The sequence below is a fragment of the Lynx rufus genome, unplaced genomic scaffold (genome assembly GCF_022079265.1).
Source record: "Lynx rufus isolate CCGP_SWC_20201006 ecotype Redwood Valley unplaced genomic scaffold, mLynRuf1.p SCAF_8, whole genome shotgun sequence".
Taxonomy (NCBI): Eukaryota; Metazoa; Chordata; class Mammalia; order Carnivora; family Felidae; genus Lynx; species Lynx rufus.
This window is the reverse complement of record NW_025814896.1, coordinates 87,668,670-87,691,052: the sequence shown is the minus strand read 5'-3', so window position 1 is coordinate 87,691,052 and position 22,383 is coordinate 87,668,670. Positions and strand designations below refer to the sequence as shown.

The following is a 22,383-nucleotide window of genomic DNA, read 5'->3' as shown; positions in this document are numbered from 1 at the left end:
TTGGAAAAGCTGACCATCTGTGGGGATGCACAGCAATGCAAGCAATTACCACCTCTTTACCTCAGTTTCCCCACTGGATCTTGGCAGTCCAGGGGGTGGTATTCAGCCAACAGATAAGTTTTACATAGTGGTAGGTGATGATCTGCGTTGTTCTTTGGTAGTTTTAGTTAGTTGTCAGGATTTTAGAAGTCAGGTTTCACTCTCCATACAGATGCCCAGCCCTCTTGAATAGGCAGCATCAGGCCTGAACTCCCAGATGTGCCATGTGGCTGGAACACAGGTGCACCTGCCCCACCATCCCCAGACAGGGCTTGCCCTCTCCGCTTCTCATTTCCACCTCTCTCTCCCCTGTTCCCCAACACTGAAGCAGATGTCAGCCCCTGATCATTCCGCTGCCACTTCTGCTCTTCTCACACCAGCCCGCTTTGCTCACTTCTGCCATGTGAACTTGTAAGCTTGGTGAGGACAGGACCACACCTTATGCCCTTTGTATTTACAGCGCCTAGAAGAATGCGATAATTAATTAATTCCCACTGGACCAGAAACTCTGAGTCCATGTAGAGAAAGCAGAACATTGTGTTCTCACTCTTAGGAACCACCCCAGATTTGGGTCACTGGCATTCTGGTCAATTTATTGACATTCTGGTCAATAAAACCAACATACCTTGAGGTAAGGCCACTATCTGTCAAGGCCATATAAAGAAAACCCACAGTGACCCAAGACTAGTCTCAAAAGAGGGAGTGCTTTCTAAAATACTGTCACGCCAAAGCTTTGTTTTTTATAAGAACAATAGTCTTTAGGTTTCCGGAAAACCTAAATAAAATGACACATCACACTACATAAAATATGAGATAAAGAAAAAAAGTTAAAACAAATAACTAGTCAGAAATAGCCAAAGGTAGTGAACAGAATCCTTAAACATTTATGTTTCCGATGAACCCTCAATTTTATTTTGTGTCTTCCTTTAGTTAATTCTCACTAGAACCCAATTACATCAGGAAACGAATGGGAGAAGGATTGCCAAAGATCATAAAGCCATAGAAATGCAGGGTTAGGACTTGCACACCGTTTTTCCCCTGAGGCCAATGCAGCACACTGTTGGTCTGCTGCCTGCAGAAGCCTTCAAACAAAGGAAAACAGTTGAAGGAAGACACCCAGAAAAGTTCCAGTGTCGTCAGCCAGTGGCAACCAGTTAGAAGTTTCTCACCTGTCCAAAATGCTCTTCAGTGATTGAACTCCCTGACTTAACTTTCCCACAGCAAAGTGTGAAAACAAATTGCTGAGCCAAGGAAAACATCTCACATGGCCCTGGCCACAGTACATTCTAGAGCCAAACATCCACAGAGAAGTGAGTGCCATCAGTGTGCCAGCAGGCTGCGATGTGACTAAGGATGTATCCCCCGACCCCGCACCAGCCCCACCAAGGGTTTGGTGCTTGAGTGACTCGACGTAGATCTTGTTTCATCTCAACGGCTGCCAGATGGTGGGGTAGAGGGGTTAAGAAGTTACGACATTTGGGCACCTGGCTGGCTCTGTCCATAGAGCATGTGACTCTTGATCTCAGAGTCATGGATTCAGGCCTCACGTTGGGTGTAGAGCTTACTTTGAACAAGAAAATAGTTATGACATCATTCCATCCATATGTCTGGAGAAAGCGCACATCCTCATTCTCTCTCTCCCCACACCAGAAGCAGACACTGAGAGTCGCACGCTAGGCAGGATAACGCAGCAGTTAAAGGCATGGATTTGGAGGTCAGACCTGAGTCTCTTACGCAAGTGACTTAAGACATTGCCCCATGCCCTGAGGACTTGCCCCATTAATCCTCAGTCTCTTTGTGTATAAAATGGGGATGTTAATATTTCGCAGGATTGTGGTGAGGACCCAGTGACCATATGTGTGTACAGCTATTGCTGTCCCGGATGAGAGCCTCTAGACACCCGGAGCTATTTAAATTAATTCACTCAATTAAAATGTAGTTTCCAAGGCTCACTAGCCACACTTCAAATACTCAGCACCTGCAGGCCTAGTGGCTACTGTGTTTGCCAGAACAGATATGGACTGTTTCCATCATTGCAGGAGTCCTATCAGATAGCAGTGGAGAACACCCAAGCCTGGTTCCCCGCAGAGCATAAGGGCTCTGTTACCAGGCATTGTTACCGTTGCCGCAGCTGGAAGATGCTATAGGGTCCTGCCAAAAGGAGCCATGGAAGGCGGGTAGACCATGGAACCCATGCTGTCCATGAGGCCCTGGGATCAGAGCTGCAGAGAGCGAGCCCTTACCCCATCCAGACCCCTACTCCCCAGCCCTTGAGACAGAGAAGCTATAGGACTTTGCGAATCCACTTCTTAAGAGGCCAACAGTGGGTAAGCAGAACACAGGTGTCTTTGTGCTCAGGTCCCCCAGTCCTACCCCAGCCCTATGGAACTTGTCCATGTTAAAGGCAAGTTAGTGTAAACGTATTTTTAAAAGCATGGTCCTTGGTCCTTAATCACTTTGGTCCTTGGCCCCCATATTGAAGACCATATCTTAGGACCTATGCCAAAAGACTTGGCTAAAAGACAGAGGACTAGCCTCCTGCCAGAGAATACATCATTGTTTATAAAGACAATGTCTCTCAAGAGCATTAAAAATGCTGCCATCCTTTTATTTACATTTTTAGCACTTACACAGCACTTGTGTCAGACACGTCACAATCTTGTGAAGTGCTTATAACAACTCCGTAAGTTTTACTATCCTATTTTAAAGATGCAGAATCAGTGGCACAGAGAGGCTAAGTAATTTGCTGAGGGTCACACAGGCATTCAAGTGGGGGTTGAGATTTGAACCCAGGAAAATTTGGCTCCAAAGTCTGTACCATGTTGTGCCCTCGCGTGGGACCCTATCCTGAGGAAACAATCTCAAATGCAAACAAAGTGTGTACCTTAAGGTAATCACCTGACAGTATTTATGCTATCAAAATTGGAGACTGCCTAAATGGTAAGGGTTTGGTGAAGCAAACTGTGCGCATATATTACTGCACAACATTTTAAATGACTTGCAATTCTCTAATGACAGCAAAATAGTAAGGAGATAGGAGATGAGATACTGACACAAAATTGTAAAACAAACAAAACACAAAAAACCCCAAAACTATGTTTAAAAGTACAGAGAAATAGTTCAAAAAGAAACATGTCAGTTTGCAATTTGGGGAGGTGGGCAACAATGTGAGCTTTTACTTTCTGCCTTGTTATTTATGTGCTTTCCAATTTGCTTAGACACATTCCTTTTCTAGTTGGAGAAATTTTTTTAAGAAAAAAATATTTAAGAGCATAACTCTATATGCATTATTATATTTTTTTGAAAATTGTAAAAGGGCCCTGTGAACCAGGCAAAACAGGAACTTAGGGGGAAAACTTAGCAACTCGTGGGGACCAGAAGGCCTTAAAGCCCTCAGCACAGGAGAAAGAAAGGCATATCATGGATAATGTCATTCTTCTTGTTCAGACGGAGAGGCCCACAGCCACAATTTGCTCCTGTGAAAAGCACCAAAGCATTCTTGACTTAGTAACCAAAATGAAAAGGCCTTGGGGATCTACCTGGCTGGAGCACATTGCCTTTTTCTCCAGCCACAATGGCTCCTTTTCCAGCTCAGCCAGACTCCTTTTCCCTTCTATGTGGCACTCTTTCTTTCTTGTACACTTCTTTCGTTTGGGTTCTTATTTGGGGGAAATAGCCTGAATGGGATCCCAGAGCCTCATTTCAGAATTATGAAGACAAAACAGCATTCCACAATCTTGAGTTTGGCAAAACCCACTCTAGACAGATGAAATCGGTCAAATGATGTAAGGACATGTTCAGTCTTACACATTTTCCATTCCACCCTTGTGATAAAACGACTCCTATTTTATTCAGATTCCTTTCTTAAACAGGGGGATAGCATCTCCCATTTCTCCTGCGCCTGATAGGAGGGGGCCCATTTTATAGCCACCATCCTGGGGCAATGCCCAGAAGGAGGGAAGGAGAAAGGAGACTTAGAAATAGTAGGTTTTGAGTTGTTGGTTCTTGATTGTGTACTTAAATAATAGTTCCACCTCAGTGGTTCTCAGGCCTGGATGCACATTTGAATCACCTGGGTGCCCACTCCACTTGGATGGGCATCTCTGGGGGTGTGACCTTGGCCTTGGCATTTTCCAAATCTTCCCTGGTGATTGTACTGTGTAGTCAGGTGGGAACCAAGGCTTACTTGAGGTAAAGTACAGGACCTTAACTGAGTCAAGCATGATTCATTTGCAACCAGGTGAGATGACTCTTCCCCTCCTTATGTGACTTGTACCTAAAATAATGGGCATAATTAAGTCGGGTATCAGTAGAAGCTTGGGAAGTTTAAAAAAAAAAAAAAAAAGTTTAAAAAAAAAAAAAGGTATGTCACCAAACCTTTTCTTTTTCCCCACCTTATAAAAAGCAACTGCGAAGCATCCCCATTACCACCAACGATTGGGGAGGAGAAAGAACCTCCCGCAATCTCAAGGCCAAAAATTCTCAATTGTGGCTCTCAACTTTAGCTGCCCGGGGGAATCATCGAGGAGCTTTAAAAATACTAATACTCAGGGGGCGCCTGGGTGGCGCAGTCGGTTAAGCGTCCGACTTCAGCCAGGTCACGATCTCGCGGTCCGTGAGTTCGAGCCCCGCGTCAGGCTCTGGGCTGATGGCTCGGAGCCTGGAGCCTGTTTCCGATTCTGTGTCTCCCTCTCTCTCTGCCCCTCCCCCGTTCGTGCTCTGTCTCTCTCTGTCCCAAAAATAAATAAAAAAAAAAAAAAAAAAACGTTGAAAAAAAAAAATACTAATACTCAGGCCTTACTCCCAGAGATTTTGATACAGTTGGTCTAGGGTGTGGCCTGGACATCAGGATTTTTTCAAGTTCCCCAGGCAATTCCAGTGGGCGGCCAAAGTCGATGTCACTAGTAAAACCTTCATGGTGGCTCTCAACTCTGGCTTCATCAGAATTACCTTTGGCCTTTTCTTCAAAACACCCATTTTCAGAGAAATTCTGATCTTGGGTAAAGCCCAAGGATCTGAACCACAGGTTATTCTGCCTCCCAGCTGCAGTCGTGCTGCCTGGGGCTAAGATCTGCTATTCTCAGAGCTCACCTAGGCCATGACGTAGAGTCTCGCCTGTTAGGCAGCAACCTGTGTGCCTCCTGTGCCTCGCTGGAGAAGTTTTCGTTCATAGGCACATTGGGCTCCCTAATTCAATGAGACTGAAATGTGAGTGTTTGCAGCCGTGACACTAGGTGACTGGGGCATTCCTGTTGACATGAAGACTTTCCCAGTGGGCTAGGACCCCTGCCAGGGGTGTTTTTGAGGCAGGGCTGGTTGTGAAGGGCCCAGCACACAAACGGGGAATGTTCCTCTGGAAGGAAGAATATGGAAAATCAGCAAAAGGTGACCCAGCCCAAAGAGTTATCTTTCTTAGTGAGTTAAGACGACACCATCTGGGGGCATCTTGGCACCTTGCCACACCACAGCAAGGAGACCTCTTTACAGGGGAGTGGCAACCTGGCCTTTTTGCAGTGAGGTTTGTGAGCTTGTCACGAAATCACTGTCCCAGAGTATCTTCCAGACCAGTCTGCATTACCCTAGAAAGGTAGCCTTCATGGTTGAGATTGTTAGTTTTTAAACCCAGAAGCCCCTGTTTCCTCATCTGTAAAGAAGGTAAATAGCAACGCTGACCTCACATGCAGCTGTGATTGTTGGGAATAAGAGAGATGGATTCATATGGAAGTTTGGCACAGTGCCTGCAATAAATGGTGTGTGTTGTAATTAGCGCTTGGCTGCCGCTCGTTTATTTAAACAGGTTTTCTTGGAGTCCCCAGCATTGATGTGTTAATCCGTAAGGTTTGCAGAACCAAGTGGTTGTGAAGGTGTTAGAATCCTTCTCTCCCAAAGGCCTGCAGGTCAGAGTAGGACTATTTCGGAAATAGGAGTGCTTAGCCTGGACCTCTCACAGATAGTTACACAGATCCTCGCTGCACTGCCCTGGGAGGAAGCAGCATAAACACCTGTCTGTAGACGTCCCATTGGCTCGGCTGCAAGTCCCGAGGAGGAATGTAACAGTTGACCCCAAGGCCCAACCTCCTCAGCCCCCTCCTGTTCAGTGGTTCACCAGTCTTTGTAGACCTGGGTCTTGCCCGAAGGAGCATGGAGACTGACCTGAAGTGAGGCTGGTGGGGAGGGCAGTGATTCTGAGGGCGTTCAAAAGAGGCGAAGTTAGATCCATGCAAAGAGATAAGGCAAACGGATGTATGGGTGACTGGGTGAAGGAATGAGTCTGTAAATTACCTTTTCGGAGAATGTGATCTTTGAGACGGAGTCTGATGGGGAGAGTGAGGAATAACATTCCAGTCAGAGAAGGTGGCAGGAGGTGAGATGGGCAAGTGGAGAGTGGTAGGTGATCATGCATAGACCAGGCAGGTATGTCCATGTGCCTATATGCCCGGCACCGGTTTATTTGACACTGGGCCGGGGGGGGGGGGTGGTGGGGGGGGAGGGCACATCTTGGGTCGGCTGGAACCTAGGTTATGGGAGATAAAGTGGAGAGGATTCAGGCCCTGAAGAGAGGGGGTGTCAAATACCAAAAAGTGGAAGTCCACAGGGAGCCAACTGGGTGCAGGGTGAAAACTGAAGGTCAGGCTGGAACAGGGACCCCATACAGGGTTCTCTCCGGATGCTGACAGCTTCGATCTATGCGGCACCTCCACTGTTGCTTAGCCCATCAGCCTCCGGTCCAGTCCACTGTCTGCTTCCCCCAGTGGGAAGGGGCCAGTGCCTTTGTTTTCTCCACAGCCCACAGGTTGAGCTGTTTCTTGATTTTGACCTTCACATAATTTTGTTATTAAAACCAAACAAAAACCTGCCCCTGGCCCACAGGCCCTCAGTCTCCTCCCTCAGCCCAGGTCTGGGACAGTCAAGAGTTCTGTGATCTAGATCCTTTTTAAGGAAAGTCTTGCTAGAGATCCCCCTCTACGACTTTGTCCCTCCTGCATCTGGAGGCTGCTGTCTTATCCTCGGGTCTGTAGAGAACCCTACATGGTGCCCTGTCTCCTAGTTGGCCCTCCTCAGCTTCTTTACTTGCACCTTTGTTGAACCGAAAACTTCAAATCTCTTTTACCTTTTTAAGATTGGAGCCTAAACCAAAAGGCACGTTTGATCAAGAGCTTAACCTGTGGCATTCTTACCCCAATCCCTTTTGAGTATGTGGGGGGAAGCAGCCTGATGAATGAGCAAGAATCCAGACTCTGGGCTAAACAGACCTGGGTGTGAATTTCTCTCTCTTGTCTAGCAGTGTGACACAGGCAAATGACTTTGACTTCTCTGTGCAAGGATTAAATGGGAAAACGTAGGTGAAATGTACAATAACCCTTAACAGAAAAGCAAGGGCCTGAATTCAAACTGAAAAAAAAAAAAAAAAACCTTTAAGAAAGGTATATAACAAGTGGGCTATGGGACAAAAAGCCCCCACAAAAGACTTTTCCATTAAGCAATGCTAGAGACAAGCTTCTATGCTGTGGTAGTCCAGGGTGAAGCCTTAACCAGCAATTTTCGCAGTATCTCCTGTTTGTCACAAATCTTAAACTCTACACTACCTGTTCCTTTAACATGAAAATTATTAAATTTTTGTTAACATTGAGCAAAACCTATGTTCCAGAGAAAGATACTGTGTTTATCCTCTGGCCCCAAGGATCCCTCTGGGATCTGGGGTCTGGTGGCCCAGGAGTCCAGGTGTAGGGGAACCACAAATGTAACACCCCTGGGGCTGGCCCTGGGCACAATAGCAGGCAACCAGAACCCTTAATCCCCTTTTATTTCTCCTTGTTCTTCAAAGGCCTTTAAATCTAAAAGTGAGGGAGAGAGACTGACTACTTCATCAAAAGGTAGACTCTTGGAAAAAAAAAAAAAAAAGTTTACAGCTATCATTGCTATGGCTGGGAGGGAAACCAAAACAAAACTTTAAATCCAGTGTGTGATGTTTGGTGCAGGGCTGCTCTTGGGGAAGTCCCCTGTGGGAAGGAAACTTCCCCACCTGAGAAGACGATGGTGATCAACCATTTTCTTTATAATAACAAAGTCACCGGAACAAAGGGACCTGTACCTAAGCAAAGTATCTTCTGTTGAGAAGAACCCTATGCTTGGAGGGGGAAAAAATGCCTTCATCAGAAAATGAGCATCCCTTCCTTATGACTAGAACCTTTCCTGAGGGTTCGTCCTCCAAGAACCACTTGTGGCTGCCCCAGGATTGAGGGGGTGGGGAGGTTAGCATAAGCAAGAGTTATATATATGGAAGGAGTAGCAACAGCCTTCTGCACACAGGAGGAGGCTGTTACAGAAGCGAAAGAGCCCTTGGATACTAGCAATACCAGTAATAATATCCCCTTGTGTCAGTATTGCCCTTCACAGGCCATGTGCACGTTCAAGAGCATGGCCTCTTTTGTACCCTTTACTGATCCTCCTCCAGTGGAATGAGGCCAGGTGGTGTTGGAAATGAGAAGCAGACTAGTGGCTTCTCAAGTCCTGCATTTCCCAGAGAGTGGCACTGGCCCCTACTTGAGTACGCCCCCACCCCCACCCCGTGTGCCGGGCACTGGGTAAATGCTTGCAGGGCTAATTAAATGTGATGAAGAGGATAAAAAAGCAAACCACAGCCTGTGTCTCCCTCTGGGTTAGCGTGTGTTCTCTCTCTCACCATCGAATTCTGAATACACACACTTAGTTTAAAAATAACCTGGATTTTTATGAACTGCCAAAATGAACTTCGTGTCCTGAACACGTTTGCTGCCTTCTCTATCCCCACCATCTGACATGGTAACAATAATGATGAATGCTTCCACAGATGAGCAAGCCCATTAGTTACTCCTCATTCTCCAAGGAAGAGGTGCCCATTCAGGGAAATGGCAGGGAGTTTGCTGATCCCTTTGCATCCAATAGCAGAGGCTGGAGGAGCCCCTTTGGGCTTTTCCTAGGGCTTTGGGTCCCTCTGGCCCAGCCTTCCCGGGGGAAGATGGGGGAACAAGACCTTCCATCAGAAGAGCATGCTGACATTCCTTTCTTCCCCAGCTGCCATTCTGGGTATGTTGGTGCACGCTGTGAGCATGCCGACCTCCTGGCTGTGGTGGCCGCCAGCCAGAAGAAGCAAGCCATCACCGCCTTGGTGGTGGTCTCCATCGTGGCCCTGGCTGTCCTCATCATCGCATGTGTGCTGATACAGTAAGTATTTGCTGCCCGTAAGTTCGAGGCCCTCTCCGGGACATTTGCGGCATGCCCGGATAACAGGGCCACCTCGGCATGGTTTATTCTGTGGTGTCTGATTGGTGTCAGCAAAGCCAAGAGGAACTCGGGTAACAGCCAGGCTGTGTGAAGGACACACATCCTGGGAAGGTCCCCCAGCAGTGAGTCTGCACATTGCTGGAAGCTGGCATAGAAGCAAAGGCACGTGCTCTCTCCTGCTGTTGGGTTTGGAGCCTTCAGAGTTGTGATAGCAACGTGCAGGTGTTCCAGAGGAACTAGAAATGGCTCTCAGCCTCATTTAGCAAGTGGCAGAGGTGCTTCCTCTCCGCCAAAGTCACTTTGCAAATCCCAAAGCCACGTCAAAGGTCTTGGTCGTTATTTTGACAGGCTGGTGACAGCCCTTCCCCTTTCTCCATGTCTCTGCCCCTCCTCAGCTTCCAAAACTCAGTTTCTGCCCTGCCTCTTCCAGAACATCTTCCCGAGCCAGTAGACACCCTGTTCTTGGACCTGCTTGCTTGCCTGTATCTCCCAACGGGACTGCTCCACAAAGGCAGACACCCAAGTCCTGTATTCTCAGCAGCTGGCCAGATTTATTCCCTGGAAATATCTAGAGACCTCTAATTCACAGAGCAAGTCCTCTGAGAATTTATATCTAATTGGATATGCACAAGGAATCCACAGAATAACTAAAGGCTACCAGTCAGCTCGGTGTGGATTAACTCATGGCAGAGACTAGTGGATGGGCCATTCCGGCAAAGGCTGGAGTAAGCGGCTGTGTGTTAATGAAGGAAGCCAGACTTCAGCCCTCTAAGGTTGTCTGGAATTTGGACAGATAATTATGAGTCTCTGTCCTGTTTATTTATTGGTTTGTTGCTGTTGGGGCAACCTGGTTCTGGCAGTGAATGGAGTGCCCCTCAGAGCCATAGTTTCACATCCTTCTCCTGGCCCAAGCCAGCATTAAGTGGTGAGGGATGAGGTTCAAGTGAGCTGGCCTTTCCTTCCACTTCAAGCAGTGTCTGTTCCACTCTCGCCTGCCTTGGAAAAGGTGGTAGGCAGACAGCTCTGGTTGAGACTGGGGTGTAGCCCAGGCTCTGCCACTCACAAGGACAGTTCTCATGACTAGCTGTGTGCACACCCATCATTTCCATAGTCCTATTTCTATGGCCAGGAGGGTTCCAGAGTCTTAGGAACAAGATTTGGTGCCTACGTGAGCTTCTTCAAAGGGATTTAAAAGCAATTTTGCCAGATTCTCTGAAGACAGGGACAATTTAGGATTCCTGGGCAGCCTCTCTCATTCTCAAGGAGGCAGCCAGTCCCTCCTCTCTTCTGTCTTTTCCCAGCCTATCCTTGCCAAAGACCAAGGTCAGAATCCCTGAGCCAGGGGCGCTTGGGTATCTCAGTCAGTTAAGTGACTCTTGATTTTGGCTCAGGTCATGATGGTTGTGAGGTTGAACCCTGCATTGGGCTCCACACTCAGTGTGGAGCCTGCTTGGGATTCCCTCGCTCTACCTCTCCCTCTCCCTCCCCCTCTTTTCTTCTCTCCCTCTTCCCCCGCCTTTCTCAAAATAAATAAACATTTTAAAAAAGAATCCCTGAGCCAGAAACCAAGCCCTCACCCCAACCAGGCTGCTGGTTGCCTAGGCATGGGGCCCTCCTGAGTTGCATAGTTGGTTGGGACCAGCTTATCTCATGCCAGAGGGACCTGGAGGCCTTGGTCTCACTGCCCTGGGATGGATGCTCCTTGTTAGGCAGTGACTGGAGTAAGCCCACTGCTAGCTGACTGCAAAAGAACAGTCTCTGGTGGATCTGTAATCAGATCCTCTAGATCCTTCCCGATCTTGGACTCTACGATCAGGAGGGTGCCATGCCGAGACGGACTGCTCTGACCACCGTGACAGAAGTATGTTGGGTGGAAAGGTCTTGGGCTCCTTCTCGGCTCTGCTGCCCAAAGATTTGGGGGCCCTGGTAGCCTTCCCAGGACAGCACCAGGAAAGAGGGGCTAGGGTAGAGGTCATGAGATGCCACCAGGTACCAAGAGGGAAGCACGGCAACAGGGGATCGTTTTCTCACTTGACTCCGGGCCCATGTCCACCAGGAGACCCTGCCCAGCCCCGGTGGGTGGATGCATGGATTATGCCCATGTCAAGGTTAGAATGAGTAGAAACAAAGTCCTCTGCAGTATCCCACAGGATACAGCTCTAAGTGTCTCTAGGTAATCAGTGTCTTACTCCGTGCTTGCTTCTCTGCCCTCCTTTTGGGCTCCCTGACTCTTTTTTCATGCTAACTCTGCAAACTATTCATTCCTGCCCACAGAAGAAGGCAGGAGCATTCATAACTCTGATGCTCCAGGACTCTGGGTGACAGAGGTTCACCAAGAGGTTGGGTTTGCCACAACTAGAGAGTATTAGTCCTCAGAGAGAGATTCAAAACCACAGAGACTCATGACTCATTCTTTCATTCTTTCCACGGGTCAGTTCAGCCATGCTGCTGGCAATACTGATGGACGATTCCCCTCCCCAAGCCCTCACAGCCCTGCCAGCCTGAAGTGGCTGCTTTGTCCCAGTCCTGACAGCAGTGCTGAGGCCATTACTACATTTAGGGAGTCACCCAACTGCTGCTTTGTGGACAGAGCAGCCGGGTGGGTGGTCAGGTTGCCCTGCAAGCCCAGAGCAGAGCTGTGCAAACAGAGGCGGTTCCTTGAAGTGACCAACAGGTGCTCTTGTTAGCTGGCCTCTTCCCCCAAAAGACACCATCCTGCAAGACACTCGGCCGCCTGCTGTGTGTGTCTGTCCCTCCAGAGGCCTCCACAGGAAGGCCGGTTCAGAGCCCAGAGCTGCCCAGCAGGCTCTTTAGGCAGACACTGCACCAGCCGAGCACTCCTGCCAGGCTCCCGCCCAGCCCGTGTTCTCTGTGTCTGCAGCTGCTGCCAGGTCCGGAAACACTGTGAGTGGTGCCAGGCCCTCATCTGCCGGCACGAGAAGCCCAGTGCCCTGCTGAAGGGAAGGACTGCTTGCTGCCACTCAGAGACAGGTAAGGGGCTGCCTCGGGGAGGGGCCTTTTTCCCTCGGGAGACACAACTGGGTGGAGAAAACAACCACCTTCTCCAGGGCAGGGCAGAAGTTCTTAGAGGGTGTAGCAGGAAGAGGGAGAAAAGGGAGAGGACATTTATCCTACCAAGTCAAGTTTAGTTTATTCTGAGGTATGTTTTACACAGAAGGAAGCTCTTTTGGGGCACCTGGGTGGCTCAGTCGGTTAAGCTTCCAACTTCAGCTCAAGTCATGATCTCAGGGCTCTTGGGTTTGAGCCCCACGTTGGGCTCCAGAGCCCAGAGACTGCTTCGGATTCTGTGTGTGTGTCTCCCTGCCTGTCTCTCTCTCTCTCTCTCTCTCTCTGCCCCTCCCTCACATGCACTCTGTCTCTCTCTCATAAAAATAAATAAACATTTTAAAAAATTTTTACAAAAGGAAGCTCTTTTATCTTTACTGGCCTGTGTGACCTTTGACAAGTTAATTAACCTCTCTGAGCATCTGTTTTCTTATTTAAAAGATGTGCAAATTGAATGAGTACCTACATAAAGTACCTAGTACAGTGTACCATAGGTTGTAGACACACAACCGATGTCTGTTCTCTTTCCCTTGAGAAAGTCCCCTTCCTTTTCCCATCGGTGAAATTAGGGATTTAACCTACAGGTCTCTCAGGACTCTTTAGCTCTTACATCCCGTGATCTTCGTTAAGCTTTGATGTCTGATGTTTCATGAACATTTTCACTGACACCCACGATGAATATCGGGCATCCCGATGTGGAACCAAACCCGCACCTCAGGAGTCCTCATCTGAGCATTACTAGCTTGGGGCTCACGGAGGCCAACACCTCTTTTATCAAGATGAGTTCTGAAAAGTTGCACGTCAACAAATTTTTCTAAAATGCTCTTTTGACCAGCAGAGCCCATTATAAATTTAAAGTTCCTTTTCAGGAAGTAGTGAGATAAGAGACAGTCACCACAGGCTAATCCACCAAGAGTGACCTTCTCTAGTAAACAGTTGGCATTCCAGAAGCTCAAGGTTGCATGAACAGAGTAGGAAGAAGGGCGACTGGGAAGCTGGAGCACCGACGTGTTCACTAAACCTCCTGGCGGTCTGACCTGGAAGGTGCTGAAGGACCAGGAGCAGGTTATTCAGGACCTGTAGTAATCATGCATGAGCAGGTCTTTTTAGTCAGGGGGCCCGCAACTCTTGAGGATGTTAATCCATCAGTCCTCGTAATGGCCTTCAGAGGAAGAGGATTTGTCAGTGATGTAGGTAAACTGAGTCTGCCAAAGTTCTGCATGCATCCCACCGTAAGTCCATGGGGGAGCTAGGATGCGAGCCAGGAACTCTGAAGACTCCACTCAAATCTCTCTTCCACTGACTCGGAGGACCATCCATTGAGCTAACGCGCTTCTTATTTTGTTATTTAGCACCAGTGGAGAAATTATTTAAAATTTATAGTAGATTTTGTACTATTTGTGTGCACCTCAGCAGAGTCATTTGGGGTAGAGTAGTTTCTTATTAATGTCACTTCTCTACCCACATTTGGGAGGACATTAGCTTGGAGCCTCAGATGGGTCCGGCCTTCCAGAGATGGGCACTGAGGCTAAAGCCCCCTCCCTGAGATGATGCATACCTCTCCACCTCCAGAGGAACCACAGGAGGGACCAGGGCAGGAAGATGTCCGGGCCAAGCTGGATTCTTGAGCTGTGGGGAGCTAAGTCCATGCTGCCTCCCGTGAGCCACAGAGGATGCCTCAGAGCCCCACCCACTGAGAAACAAATGGGTCCATTCTCCTATGGCCTGAGGAGAAGCCATTCTGCCACCAGAGCCCTCAGCCAGCTCATTGGCTGCCCACGAAGCCACCCCTTATGGAGGCACCAGCACAGGCTGGGCTGACTCTCCTCCAGTTGAACGAAGGCCCTCATAACACGGTGCATCCCCATTCTCTTCAGCCCTTCCTTTGGCACTAAAAGTACAATTTCAGAAGCTGCTGCCCCTGAGGTTGAACCAGAGGACCTTGGACCTGGGCCTGACTGCCCCAGAGAACCCAGTGACATTGGCTGATGCATCTCCAAGTTTCTGTCCCAAGCTTGTCTTCCTAGCATGGCTGGGGTCTGGCATGCAGAACTTAACTTGTCTCTCCTTCCTTCCAGTGGTCTGAAGAGCCCAGAGGGAGTTTGGCCAGGTAGACTGCGGCAGCCTGAGGAAGAAAGGACTTCTTCAGGACGAGCCGACAGACCTTCCTACTCTGCCTGCAATCACCTGTGCAGCCTTTTTGTCTTTTGTGGGCCTTCCTTCGAAACTCTGTCAAGAACTCTGTCTGCTTGGGGTTATTTGGTGTGACCTAGAGAAGAAATCAGTGGACCACAGTTTAAAGACTGGTCAAAAAAGAATTGCAAAGGGGTGGACTTCCTGTTTACCTAGCGAAGGTGTGTGCATCTGTCCGCACCTGAGCCCAGGTGTAGGTGTGGTTGCCTTCTGCCGGTCACGGAGGCTGGGCTATGTTTCTTTTTAATGGACTCCTGTCCCCACAATGGTGTCCATCCTGCCCAAAACTGGAGGTTGCCGTAGTTGAGTTTTTCCTCATCCGCTTATTGGAGAAGAAGGCGGAGGAAGGGTAACTGTTTGCCACATGAAGATGCCAAGGGTAAGAGGAACTGTGTATGTCCTCTGTCTCTGTCCACGAGACCCTCAACCAGCCTGACGTCTTCCACAGACATACGACGCTGAGGACCTTCCCAAGCCGTCGGCACCCTCGGAGATAATTTCTTATTTATTAGATGGATGATGGTTTTATTTTATCTTTAATCTCTTAAGTCGATGTAAAAAGCATCAAGCCTTTTCAGACTTCTACATTAACGATGTATGTAATGCTGGCTGAAAAGTCAACTGACTGATTAGAGCTGTCTGGCCTCTTTGGGACAGCTAAGGCTTGGGGAAGGCCACCCGGGGGGGTACAGAGATGGAAGCAGAGGATGGGTTGCTGATGAGAGCAAAGATTGGGTCTCAGAGGCCTTGTCATTTAAGACACAAAACAGGTAAAGGCCCCCCAATACATTCCAGTAGAAAAGTTAGCAAATCCAGCAGCAGAGATCTGTCGGCTTTGTTGGGGGAGACAGGAAGAGAGTGCCTGTGTGCCTCTACACAAGAGAAACACAGTACCACACTGCTTTGTGATTAAGCATGTTCACTTCCTAATGCGCCCTCCAAGTGCATGTTTAGAAACAGAGCACATGCGGAAAGCCACGGGCATTTGGGCCGCATTCGTGAAAGGGGGGCTAGGCATTTCCTTCCTATGTTGTTGCATGGTTGATTTGTTGCTTTATTTTTAAAAGGAGAAATTTACCTTTCCTATTTATTTTCTAGCATTAGGAAAAATATCCCAGTGACTTATTTTTCCCTTTTCCCTTCAGGATGATGGTTTTATTAACAAAAACTCTTAACAAGTCACCTCCACCAGCGTGGGCCTCGCTTTCCCTTGAGAGAAGGAGAAATTGTTTCCATGGGCATCTGGGTACATTCTGCCCCACTGGGCTTGCCTGTGGAAAGCACTGGTTCCCTCTCCAACTAAACAACAGCTCATCCCTAGCAATTTTCATTAAAATTTGGAAGTAGAATAACAGCAAAATAATATGTGAAGTCCTTATGTGAGGAAACTCTTTGTTCACTAACATTTGAAAACTGAAAGATTTCTACGTATTAACTTCGTGCATCTAGCTTCCACACATCATGAAAGGGACCTTTAAAATAGGTCAGGTTGGCTTAAAATTTCTGTCAGGTAGTTTTGTCCCCCTCCAATTCTTCTTCCCCAATCTGTGTATTTCGATGAATTTTCTCTTTATTCTGTACGACTGAGACAATTGTATGACCCATGTCTTAGCTTTGGCACTTTTCTGGAATGATGCTGCACCTGAAGCAAAAGGAGCAGAAATGGGATCAGTTCACCAGCTGGCCCACTGACGATATACTTGACACAGTTCCCGGGTCTTGATATAAAAGAATAGGTTTAAGCTTGCATTTCTTGGCCACATCCTACAGCAGCAGGTATGTGGGCTGAGGCCTAACTGTAGCATCTTGCTCAGAGACCAGTCCCATTGACACTGGTTTGTAGACCCCCATTTTCACTCCTCTCTCTCTCTCATCAGACCCTCCTGAAAGTCTGAGAGTCTGGTTAGAGAGACCAATGGCAGTGGAGTAGTGTGTTTTTAACTTGAGATCACATTTTACTTAGAACAATCTTTCCTCGGTCTTTTAGAGACTATTTGAGATCTGACTGCCTTTAAAGAATATGAACTGATGGGAAATGTTTCGTTCAGTCTTCAGGCGTCCCAGAGCCTTTGCAGAGGTGTGGGAAGAGGATGCAAGCAGAGGGAACCTTCTCGGTTCCCTGAAGGGGCTCCACAGTTAGGGTCCGTGAAGGCTCTGATCCTCACATTACAGGTGCCAGCACCCCTTTCCTTGTGCCAGGGCAACCATGCGGTGAACCGTGCAGAGAAGGAGCGTGTGCCTCCCTGCAGGTGGCTCCCAAGTCAGTCCTCTGTAAACCAGTAGGTCTGAAAGAGTTGGAAGCAGAGGCTGGGGTGAAGGCAGGCCTCGATGGACCTTCGTCCGTGCCCAGGATAGGAGAGCCTTGCTTCTTTGGTGATTCCTTTTTTAGAAATCAGGTGGCCAACAAGCATTGGATTCCTGTGCCATTTCATGGTGTTGATACTTTTTGGGTTAGCCCCCTTTTCAGGTTAAAAAAGCATCTTCTAATCCGTCTTCACAGGTTCCCTGTCTCCTTGCCCTTTAGAAAGCCGAATATTACAGTTCGGGAATTGTTCCTGAGGCCCTTCCTGGTAAGGAGCCGCACACCTGAGAGTGGGGATCAGAGCCGCTTCCAGTGTCTATCTCAGGAGAAATGAAAAGCCCCCATTAGAAGGAGGGGGTGCTTCCAAATATTTTATGGAGCCTAGATTCTCCCACTGCTCTACAGGCTGTAACGTCTTTGAGCATACTGGCAGGAAACATTTTCTTCTAGATAGAAAGACCTATAGCAGCCAACCCTACTCTGGAAAAGATGCATCTGGACACACATGGAATCAAGCAAGATACGAGCTCGCCATGGTGCTCCATCCAAGTGGGCAGAATGGCCCAGAGTCTATTTTCCTAAGAAAGGAGCAGGAGGTGTGATTGGTACCCCCCTCACCAACGGGTTGGTGAGGGAGGAGGAGGTGTGGTTCTAGAACTTCTTGGGAAATTATGCTCTGCAGGTGGAGAAAAGTGTCTGTCTCCACCCAGGTTTTCCAGGGCCAGGTGGTCTCAGTGCACATGGGCCGCTAGTCACTTTTCCAGGCAATTTTGGCAGAAATGGATTGGCAAGGCTCCAGCACCATTCAGGAGACCCTGACCTCCTAGTAGGGCCTGGGCCTCGATTTCTGCCAACCCACTCAGCCAAGGAAGGTGGCGGCTTCAAAAGCCCAGGACCAAAGGGGACATCACAGAAACAAGAGGAACACATATGTTTGTTCTTAATGTTGGAACGTAAGACCTGTTCTCTGCAGCCACTGATTTTACCAGGCTTCCTGAAAGATCTAGTGGTGAACATACACACAGTACTGAAAAACAGCCCCTCCCCCTGGTATAGTAACTTACTGAAGTATTCCACTTTTCATTATCTTTATTATAACAAACCTGATGCTTTTTTTTATTTTTAGAACTTGTTACTCTGACTTCTGTATATGTTGCACTGAAAAGGTTAATATTTAATGTTTTAATTTATTTTGTGTGATAAGTTAATTTTGATTTCTGTAATGAGTTAATGTGATTAGCAGTTCTTTTCCTTAATATCTGAATTATACTTATTTAAAGAGTAGTGAGCAATATAAAATGTAGTTGTGTTTTTCAGTCATGTGCATTGTTGTCTAGTTGTACTGTTTGTACCTTGTTTGGAAGGATGAAGGAATGAACTCTTTTTTTTTTTTTTTTCCTAAATCAAGACTGGAGCTTTTCTTTCATGAGACTGGCATGTTGCTGAAAAGCAAATTAAGAATTTTCTCTGCAAATGTGAATGATGAGAAAAAATTAGATGCTCTTTTGCAAAATGTGGGGATACTAAAATTAACTACAGTTGATCCCTGTCTGCTTGAAGAAATCAAATCCTCCAAAGTTCCCAATATATGTCTTTCATCCACTATGGGTCTGCCAATATGCTAAATAATGCAGAGGGAAATATAAAACATACAATCCCTGCCCCAAAAGAATTGAGATCTGCCTGAGAGACTGACATGCAAAAAATAGTTCTGGACAAATTCCAGACAAAATACAAAGCCTGAAATTGTAGAGTAGAGAGCATGTGTTAATGACTGTGGGTCTCCAAGTGTGGTCCCCAGGCCAGCAGTGTCTGTGTCACCTGGGGCCTTCTTGAGTCTCTTAGGAATGCAAATTTTCATGCCCCACCCCAGGCTGTTAAACTCCAGAGTTGCCCCACTCCCCCTCCATATTCTAGGTGATTCTGATACATGAGCAAGTTTGAGAACTGCTGTGCTATAGGACTCAGCAAAGGGCAAGTTAGTGTGGGGCCCTAGTTTTTAGGAAAAGCTTTATAGAGGCTTTGCAGAGGAAGTGAAGTGTAATTCAGTTCACCTCTTCAGTGTTCAAAGTTAACAGCCATCAGAACGTAGGGGCTTGAATTAAGGCCTGCATTTATTTGGATCTTCTCTGCCTAGCCTCACTGAAGGGAAAAACAGGCCTGTCCACCCCCTACCATACCCCCACTCACCCACCCCGTTCCCCACTGCCCAGTTTCGGACTGTAAGGAATAGAAACTGTTCTGTCAACCCAGTTTGTACAAGCCTCGCTTGCACGTGAAATCCCATGTTTAAGCCCCTGCACTTCCAACCCGTGTGTGGACCTCACATGTGCAGCATACGAGGGGCTCATGGAGAAGCAGCAGATAGTGAAATAGTTGTGGAACAGCGTGAGATCTTGGTCCCAAGGGATGCTCAGCTTTGGTGGCAAAGGTGAGCCTGTAGAGCCTGTGGTCCAGGCCTCGGAGGGCTTGGGATGTGCCTAATTTATGAGATGAGAAGCTGGGCAACTCCTTGTCCCCAGTGCCCTAGCCTGGGAGCTGTCCCTCCACAGCACCTTTACCCATCTCTGAGGAGACAGAGACCTGCTACCTGAACTTGGCAGTCCCCTCTTGGCCCTATTCTGTCTTCAGGGACCTCTTCAGGCCCTATTTCTAACCCGTGGGAGTTTCTTCTTGTCCCACTCCTTCTCCTCCCTGATTTCCAAGCCCTCTGGCCAAGACTGCCTCTACCAGAGCCTGGTGACTGCCCCTGGTAGGTGCACTGGGCTGTCCAGGATGCCGCAGGCAGGACCTTTCCCGAGAAAAAGCACCTATGAACTCTGAGTCAAGCCAAACCAACCTTTCCTCATTTACCCAGGTGACTTGCAGTTGCCAACTTGAATCCGTGATCTAGACTGTTCGGGACTAGTCTTTTTGGATTCTGTTGGCCCAAACTTCAGACCTCCGTGTGCCCCACCTCCTGCCTAGCCCAGTTTTGGGGTGTGTGTGACCTAGCCTTGCCTCCTCTCTAACTCGGAGCTCTTTGCACAGCAGCCGCCTGGGGATTCTAGCACCAGCATCCCTTCCTCTGTCTTCTGAAACTCCCTCCTCCACATTTGCTCTCTGTCAGGGCTTGCTACTTCCAGGAGGCCCTGAAGTTTCTGTCACAGCCTTTCACCTTCAAAAATAGAGAGGATGTGTTCGTGGTCACACAACCTGGGTCTAGCAGTGTCTTTTCCACCAGGCTAGTTAGTGTCTCCCACCCAGATCAATCAAATTGTAGAATCTGGGGGGACGGAACTTGGGCATCTGTTTAAAATCTCTCCTGGAGATTCTGACCCAATCCCTACTGCTCTCTAAACACACCACACCCCAGGGAGCAGATGGCACAGGAGAGGTTTGGTGTCTGGAGCTGAGGGTGCCTGGTACCCACTCAGGGCGATCCCCCCAGTCCATGCTTAAGTACCCCTTCCATCCGGCAGATGGTATACCTGGGGAAGCATGGAGGCTTGGACCTCCTTTCAGGTGGGATCATCTATGGTAGAGAAGTGAGAAAACTCCTATGGGAACAGGAGCCTATAAGGAATACCATGTGACTAGCTTGAGGTCATGCACAAGTGGGCGATGGCTTTTCAGGAGCCAAATTTTGCAACTGGGAATAAAAAACGTGACGTTTAAGCTGAAAGGGAAACAGGAGAGAGAAAGAAAAAGCAAAGTGTCCGCAGGACATTTCCTCTAATGGAAGCTTCAGGCCCTGGTGTGCAGCTGCACAGGTCCCCCGGGGCAAGAGGATGCCCTGTGTCATGAAGTCTCCAGGGCAAGTCCAGGTCCCGCCCAGGAGCCCCTCCAAGGAGTTCAGAGGAGTACAGTTGAGAGTGGGACAAAGGAACCGCTCCACTACCTGGGGCTAGGCTGCCCCACATGTTCCAGAAAGGGATTCCACAGGTCTGGAAATGTGACATCCCCTGAGGGCTGTGCCGGGAGGGGCTGGTATCCTTTAAACCCTGTCCCGTCATACAGCAGAAAGCTGAATGACTCTCCTGCCTTTGTAAATGGAAACCCTGAACCCCAGCGAACCAGAGCGCAGGGGTTCTGGACCTGTGTGGTGGAGAGAGGCTGGAGGCAGAGACCTGGGTTGGTTGCAGGCCTGCTTCTTGCTGGCCTTGCTACCCTGGTGCGTTACTGAGCCCCCAGTGCCTACCTATCTAGCTCCTGCATGTTTCATTCAGGGAGCTGTTGAGATAAAGTTTACAAATTCCCACTTGCTCAATCTGAATCTTGTAATCAAGAAAATCTAGTGTGACCCTAAATGCCACTAGTATATTATCCAGTTCAAGGGAGGCCCCACTCTGATCCTCTACCGACCTTCAATTCAAGGTAAAAGAAGGCATGGGGAGGGGATGTGTCATGAGGAAAATTTCCAGAGAGTCAGTGGCAAATGGGGCCATAATCAGAGGGTCAAGTTCCCAGTGGTTAAGGACCCAGAGGAGTGAGGAAACTGCCCTTGGACATAAAAGGTTGCTCAGTGTGACCTCAAAGAACAGGGCCAGCAGCAAAAAGGTTGATTTCTGCTCAACAGAGTCTTTTTCATCGCCAGAACCTCTTCCTGGGCTAGCGTACTCCCTGACACCAAAGTGGCCAAGCAGAGGCTGGGTGACCGCCAGGGCACAGGGGGTCCCCTGCTGGACTAGAGCCTGTGCTGGAAAAGCCTCTGGGGTCCAGTCCACCTCCGGCACTCGAATTACCACCTCTTGCCCAAGAGTCCATGGGCTACCAGTGCTCCAAGCCTTCACCTCCCACAGCTCCCTTCTGGAATAGTCTATGAGCCCAGACCCTCTGCCCTCCCCTTGCCCTGCTATGGGTCCTGCAGCCTCCCAGGGCTTCCTGGTGATGGAGGGGCATCTCAGGCCTGCTCAACCCCTTCGCTCCCACCTCCTGGCTTTTGAGCCTATAGCTTAACCATCCTTGGGAGGGGGGAGGCCCACACAGTGACCACAGTCCAAATGACTCTCAGGAGAGGGCCTGTCCAAGCTCTCTCTATCCCCAAGTGCCAACGTGTGCTGGTGATTTGCTCTCCCATATCCACTGTACACCCTGTGCCCCTGTGGACAGGCTGCCCAGGGCCCTCCCAACCCTGTGGCTTCCAGCATGGCCCTGGGGGAGAGCTGAGGTTTTTCATCCCCACTGCCTCCCTGCTCCACAGTAATTACAACCCAGGACTGGGCCCTCACCACACTTCATTTACACCACTTCCTCCCCTCACCCCTTCAGCCCAAAGGCTGTTGATGACTTCCCACAGCTAGTTCACCTCTGCGATCTTTCCCTCTCCTTGCTCTTCAATTTCCAAGAATGTTTAAGGGGAGGCAAAAAATTCAAATGCTTCCAGAAGTGAAGCTGGTAATCAGAATCAGTGGGACTGCTCACTAGAAGCGTGAATGCCCTAGTCTAGGAATCTGGAGAGGAAGGTGGACCTTGTGAAGAACTGGAGGGCCCAGACCTCTTCAGAAGGGGGCGCCACTCCTCCCCTCCAGTTCCTCGTG

General features: G+C 48.6%; 1 protein-coding gene across 1 annotated transcript in view; it reads left to right on the top strand.

The window, feature by feature from the left end:
• The window catches only part of TGFA (transforming growth factor alpha), a 71,650-nt gene extending 57,653 nt beyond the window's left edge, over positions 1–13,997 (top strand). The window contains exons 5-7 of the mRNA XM_047069191.1: positions 9,094–9,243; positions 12,185–12,345; positions 13,942–13,997. Of these exons, the coding sequence (XP_046925147.1) occupies positions 9,094–9,243; positions 12,185–12,345; positions 13,942–13,997 (367 nt within the window). The remainder of the gene's footprint in view (positions 1–9,093; positions 9,244–12,184; positions 12,346–13,941) is intronic.
• Positions 13,998–22,383: the final 8,386 nt, after the last annotated feature.